Raw genomic sequence first — 7,435 nt, forward strand, 5'->3', positions numbered from 1 at the left:
GTATATAAATCTTCAGATACTCTCCCAACTCACTATTCACTACAAGGCCGTATGACCTTATAGCATTAGTGAATTTCAATAGTTGCGACTCTGGCTGGTACTTATCTCCCGGCCAAATAACCAGATTGACGTCGAATACCAGAAGTACCGCCAACATCACTACATCGTCCATCCACTCTCTTGCTTACCTTTGATCGGTGCGCCAACGTTCCATTGCTAAAGTACCACTGTGGGTCCCAAGCAGATTGCTTGCAGTATCAACGAATAAAGGTGTCTCCAGACTTGTGACTACGCTTCGTAGCTTTTTGACTGTCCCATGTCTCAAAAATAGTGTCTTCTAGAAGTGATAAATACCCACAATCTCCAACAGCATCTACATTAACAACCTCGTGAACTCCAGTTGGAAGTTCAAACAGTACACTCGGTCTTTACATCCTTCTCTCCCGGATGGTACTGTGACTTGCGCTCCACCTTGACTGACATGATCTTCCTCACTTTAATATCTATTAGCTATATGATCTCTCAGTACAGCTCAATACAAACTCAATTTAACGCTCAATTTCCGTTCTGTTTACATACACATAATGTATTTATTGTACGCGCGCGTGTTTTCTATAGTGAATACTATAGTATTGGTGGCGTCATGTCAGAATTTTCACGGATGGTATCAATAATGGGTGAAGGTAAACCCTAAAAGCGTAGGTGGCGAATATAGGTGGTTCTTACAATGGTGGTGAATTTAGGTGGCTCTTACATTGGTGGTAAATTTAGGTGGCTCTATCTGTAGGTGGCGGTTTAGGTGGCTCTTACAAAGGTGGCATTAAGATTTCTCAAAAAATAAATAAACTCTCTATGACTCCTTGTACCTCCCTCTCTAGTAATAGAGTAACTCTATTGTGACATTGAGACTTGAGACTTGAGACTTGAGAGTGAGTCTAAACTTCAAAGGTACAATGATGGTATGTACACTGCAAGATCATTGTACATATTTTTTAATAAAAAAATATGTACAATTAAAACAAGGCCTTCAGTCTTACACAGAGAGTCCCCTGTCCAGTGACCAGTCTGCTGGGCTGGTATGAGGTCGCGACATGTCGTCTGAATCTAAACACAGAAGAAGGATTTATATATATACTTCCTTGGACCCTGAACTTCTGAAGTTTCCGGCATACATACAAATGTATAGATAGTTAGATAAGCTAGAATGTTGAAAGTTATATTGCTTACAAATATAAGTGCCTACATATGAATAAAAAATAAATAACAAACTATACGTGACATTCTCCTATATGGAATAGATCTGAAATTGAGGCAATATCATCCATTTTTAAACACATGTGTATCATGATACAGTCAGTTTCAGCACTCAAGCACTTTATAAATTCATTTTTCAAAAGCATAGGATTATATATGGATGTGCGGGCGTATGGCTATTTGATTTGTCCTGGTCGCACCTGTAAAATAACAGCAACTTAATTTCTGGTCTCAATCCCTACGATCGACAATGTTATAGTTTCTCCGATGCTGAAACCACTATTATAACTTTCAAGCGATAAACATCCAAGTCGTACACGGTGACGGGTTTAGTGGTTGGTCGTCGTTTTTGAAAATATATGCGGTTCTCGGCTCAAGAGTTTTGGAATCTAACTCTATGATTGCACTACTGTTACAGTTGTAATCTCTTTCCTGATGTACTGGTGACAGGAATCATGTGACATTTTGAGGATAGAGCCTACACTAGTACAGCACTAATTTAATATTTTAGTAAAGTTATAAAAGCCATTATTGTGGAAACCTTTGGGTCGCCACTTAATCATATCTCCTAAATCATAATACATACTCTTGTTTCTTTTAGAGGACTATGAATACTCGCTGGTAGTTGACGTTAGTGAATAGAGACGGCTGACATTAATGACTGCTGACGTCAGTGACGACTGACGTCCAGTGACGTTGACTGTCGCCCGAGTCCTGACGGTCTGTACATATAAATCTTTTTTGGGGGGGTTTTTTTTACAAATATAGCATTTTTTTTTCTTTGCTTCACTCGTGACTAAGAGTGACTACATATTTAGTCTCTCTCTTTTCTTTCATATGTACTTTCGTTCTTTTGCTTTCTCACTCAGTCACTCTCTTATATATATATAACTATATAATGGGCTGAGATTAAGTTAAAACGAGAGCTCCGAGCAGCACCAGATCTGAGTGAACTTGTCTGGACGTTCAGAACTTCAGGATTGTGCGCGTAAACATAAATAAACGTAAACGTATAAATCTAAATCTATGTCCTATATAAATATTCTAAGAATATGTACATACATATGTACAGTGGGAATAGGTTTGGGTTTCCGGGGGATTTAAAAAAAAACAGGTTGTAATGTTGTATACTCTCGTCAACTGCTAACCTCGAACCGTTTTCCGTCAACACTTTTATAAATCGAATAAATATACGTTTACATTCATCTCTTATTTCATTTGCGGTTCTACGTATGCCCCATAACGTTATGAGCTTCTTCTTGTATGTAGACTTCTTGTACTCTTGTTCGGATTCCGCCCTCGGCTTTGCCAATTGTTGAATTGCCAGAGAATGTGCCACTGCCCACTGTGCCTTCATCACAAAGGGTTTATATTGATTTCGAGTATAGAGTAGAGGTGTACTACTCCATGTTTGAAAATAATCTGTTCCAAATTAGGAAAAAAGTATAAACCCACCAATGCACATACCAGACAGAGTTCCCACCCCCTCTGGGACAGTCACAGACTCAGTGACTCACACGTGACTTCTGAGTCCTGAGAGTCCTGACAAACAACTTTCAACAACTACTGACCCCAGGGCCCAGGGTGGTGGCCCAGGCCCCAGGCCCCAGTCCCCAGGGCCCAGAGTCTCGGCCCAGAGTGGAGAGGGCAGGGGCACAGCCCACGGGAGAGTCAGAGACTCAGAGTTACACATATTTATGCGTCGAGCCGTTGGTCAGCAATTCAGGCCTCGTCAAGGCCTAAGGGGCCAGCTGGCAGACTTAATGTCGCCCTGGAAACTCCTAGAAGCTTACATACCGCAGGACGGGTTAAATATCGGATGCCCAACAATACTACCAATGGGAGGCCCTTTTAAAAAGAAAATCCAAAAATCATGTTGTACGTGAGAGGCCCTTTAATCATGTACGGCCGTCGGCCAGTTGACAAAATTTAGTAAAATCACTAAAATGGGTAAATCTACTCTGATTGTTTTTTATCTTTTGTATACTTGTTATTTTTCATATGCTGTATTATTGTTCTTTGAAAAAACTCAATTGATAGCCAGACATAGCGTCATATTCTAAAAATAAAAATAAAAATTATACAACAAGCCAGAGGACTCTGAACTTTGACGGCCAGGCCTGGAGAGTGGTGGCTGTAAAATCTTTGTTTTGAGAAAAAGGAAAATAAACAAAAAGAACGATCTACATAATTCTGCAGACTCCAGGGAGTGCAGGAGTGCAGGAGTGCTTCATTTAGAAGGCTATGCCAGGACAAAAAAAATCACTTGATTCCTCTGTCGAATGCCGATATTAGAGAGGGTGAAACCAGAAACATGAAACAATACCCCAGCTTCTTGGGTGGTATTACTACTGGTATAGCAACAGCAGTTTCAATGATTCGGGTGTGATATGCGAGAGGAACATTTTTACTCGAAGCTTTACAATGCAGTACATAAGCAAAGCTTAATATCGACGGTGTATCAGTATTATCTATCAATATGACACTACAAAGAGATATGAAAGATGTGGTAGAGAGCACCGATGAGCTCATGTTCGCCGATGAGTCCGACACAGTGACTTCGGGCCTGAAAAGTAAGGACCGAAAGGAAAGCTTGACACCTAGTCATATTTCCAGCTGTCTGGATGGCCCTATGGGAAGTATTAAGGAGCATCATGCCGATTTTGAAGGACTCCCACACATCCAGTATATTGAATCCGATCAGTCTTTCACATGGAGAGCAACTGTGCTGGGTTCGCTTGTTGGTTCGCTGATAGCTATCTCAAATATGTATCTCGGTCTTAAATCGGGTATCACAATTGGAGCCACACTATTTGCAACCCTCCTGGGTGGTGTCACTCTTGGGCCTATCCTGAAGATGACCGGGAATGTACTTGGTATTAAAGAACACACCTGCTTTCAGGCCGCCGGTACTGCAGCCGGCGGTTTGAATGGTGGTTTGGTCGCACCTGTTCTTGTGTTGTTCTGGAACGGCTTCTTCACAGGCGGCGTTGGTAGCAATATTGGCAACTTAATAGGGCTGGTATTCGGTGCGGCTGGTTTTGGTCTAGTGTTCGCGGTAAGTTTGAGGAACTTCTTGATTGTAAAGCAACCCGAGTTGGTTTTCCCAGATGGTCGTGCCGCCGCTGAGATTCTTATCACTATGTACTCGTCGGAAGAGGGGGCAGCTGAGGGGCGTGAGAAGACTCGCGTCATGCTTTACTGCTTTGGTGTAGCGTTTGTGTTGCAGTGCATATCGTACTTCATCCCGATTCTATACAGTGTGCCCATCTTCCGCTATTTAAGTAATTGCCCCTGGGAGAGCTCGTGGCAGGAATGCCAAGCTGATGGTTACTATGACTACTTCCTTTTCGCTGACATGATGGGGTTCGTACTGTACTTGGACCCCGTTTTTGTGGCCAGTGCCTTTATGGTAGGTCCATCGGTGAATATTTGGTTCTTAATTGGTGCTGTAGTAGGATGGTTCATTCTCGTGCCCATCGACTTCAACGCCGGCTACCTCGGAGAAACGCCAAGCTTTGGAATTGGACGTGATCACGTGCTTATGTGGGCTTCAGTCGTAGCTATGCTGGTGTGCTCCTTTAGTATGATCTTAATCAATTATGAGGTTCTTGTGGATATGTACAAGGGTTTCAAGCAGGCCATCACTAAACGAAATGACGACGACGAAGACGAAGAGAACAAGACAATCCTACCTGAGGGCAATGAGCGTGACATAGACACCCCTATTTATATATCTGCATCTTTGCTAGCACTAACCATTGGTGCCTGTCTGGCAATTTACATGGGTCTATTCGGTGATGAGTTGACCTGGGCGGAGATGATCTTAGGTATTGCCATTACTTTCCCAATTGCCGTTGTGAACGCTCAAATTATGGGACGTACCAATTGGAATATCGCTGCGCTTCTAGCGAAGTTGGTGATGATGATTATGGGCCTCATGAGTTCAACGGCCAATGCTATGTTGATCGTTGGTAATATGGTATCCCAATCTGCAGCTCAGACTGCAGAGGTCAGTCAGTGTTACAAAACAGGCCATCTGGTAGGTGCTTCACCTCACGCACAATTCAAGGCTCAGCTTGCCGGAACCGCAGTCGGTGGTTTAGTATCTGTAATGGCATTCTGGCTATACACCATGGCTTACCCGTGCATGCTGGATCCAGAAGCTGAATGCATTTTTTCCATGTCTGCTGCACGTGCCTGGGATGCGCTTGCCGAAGGTATCGAGCAGGGTGTAACCGTTGGCAACAGTCTAGACTACACTATCACTGAGAGAGGTTTCTTGTACTTAATCATCTTCCCGTGCCTGACCGTTGTAGAGGGTCTGCTATTTAAGTTTGTAATACCCGAGCGAATGATGTGGATGAAGCCCGTGTGGACGGTGTTCTTCTTATCATGGTTGTTGCCTGGTCAGTATGCTGTGGCTCAGTTCTTCGGACAATGCGTGCTTTGGTGCTGGCAGGCCGTAGCACCTCAACAGGTGGAGATGTATAAATTCTCAGTCGCCGCTGGTCTCATTGCCGGTGGTTGTGTCGCAAGTATAGCCACTGCCATCTTCAGCGTTTTTGAACTTAACGGGGTATCATGGGGTATGGGTCCGTGAATGTGAAGTGCCTTGTGGGGCATTCAACTCCTAAATAAACAAAATACGAAATATGTTTGGTGAAGCACACACTAGCATCATATTTTCGGATTCGCCCACGTTGGGCATATTAACACAATACACAAACTGACCAGACCAAACCCTGAGCGGGCGAGAAAAGATACTCTGATTGCATCTTGCACATGTCATTCGTGTTCGCGTCGGACAAAGGACCAGGAAGTATCTATTATATCACAACCTAAGGGAGAACCAGGAAAGAACAACTAGCCACATGGGCCTGCAACCATATATTACAATAATAGAATATTTCACTAGATAAAATGTCATAGTGCATATGCATCAATGGACGTTAATGTTTCAATTACAGATCATATGGGAGCATGTCTCGTTTAGGTCGTAAGTCTGGAATTAATATAGCACAGGACATATCCTAGGAAAATCATAGTTTGCAACCACTGCAACTAGCGACTCTCACGAACAATGAATAGCAAAGCGCAATATGGCGCCACACCCCGTGAGAGATAGGCATAGAACCCGACTGATGTGAGAGCGTTTGCTATCTATTTTGGAGTTCGAACATATACTATAGATCATTTCTCTATTACAAAGAGAGAAATCATGGTTCATGTATTTGAATGTGTGAGATACACTTCGTACAGATCCACTTCCCACAGTAAGTTCCTGTAAGCTAGCTGTTTTATCTCCATGGTCGTATATAGTTACAAGAGCTCATAAAACTGACGATGTGTGCTGTAGCAATAACTCAGGAGCGTATTAGGATTGCATGTCAAAGCCGGCTGATACATGATAATCGACACGTACACACAAATTTCCAAACTTGCTGTATATCCAAATATAAGTTTAATCAACTATTTTATAGCCTTCTCGGTACGTTTAAAGTGATCATTTAAACACTCCACATATAAAGCCCATAAACCTAGACGAGTGGCATGGTCAATTTTCTTATGCATTCGGTTTACAGCTCTTGCAAAATGCACTCTGGTACATATTCGTTTCGTATCCGACTATATCAGAAGGTGCGGCGCTCATACTGTGCGTGTTTCTCGATTAAATGAGTGTTTAATGTACAATAAGCCTTCACGGTCACGACTACAAGAATATATTTTATTTGAACTTGTTGCGCAAGCGCGTAAAAATATTTCGGATTCGTGTCATACGGGGTTAAATCGTTCACTAACGTAAGATCTTTGCGAGAGTACACAGAAAAAGACAAAAATAACCCACACACGCTCAGCCGAACGTACAGCCCAACAATAACATGATAATACACATGACCAGATAAACATGGAGGAGAAGACGTTCGCGCAAACATACCAGACACACGAATATAAACTCAGAAAGAAATACGCATAATTCACTACTACAGCTATGAATACACATAAATAAGTTCTTTTCGAAATTCGAAATACAATTTCTACGCAAAGGACAGATGATAAATATGGACACTTACAAACATAAAATCATATATATATATATATATATATATATATATACTATATATATATATATATATATATATTATTATATATATTATATATATTATACTATATATATATA

The 7,435-nt window shown here is 41.9% G+C and overlaps 1 protein-coding gene across 1 annotated transcript; it reads left to right on the forward strand.

The window, feature by feature from the left end:
- The first annotated feature begins 3,608 nt into the window (after positions 1–3,608).
- On the forward strand, positions 3,609–6,204 carry SARC_07065 (hypothetical protein). The gene has a single exon (XM_014299008.1). The coding sequence runs from the start codon at positions 3,734–3,736 to the stop codon at positions 5,855–5,857; it is 2,124 nt and encodes a 707-aa protein (XP_014154483.1). The 5' UTR covers positions 3,609–3,733; the 3' UTR covers positions 5,858–6,204.
- The last annotated feature ends 1,231 nt before the right edge of the window (positions 6,205–7,435 follow it).

This window comes from Sphaeroforma arctica (genome assembly GCF_001186125.1).
Source record: "Sphaeroforma arctica JP610 unplaced genomic scaffold supercont1.537, whole genome shotgun sequence".
In the NCBI taxonomy this organism is placed as follows: Eukaryota; class Ichthyosporea; order Ichthyophonida; genus Sphaeroforma; species Sphaeroforma arctica.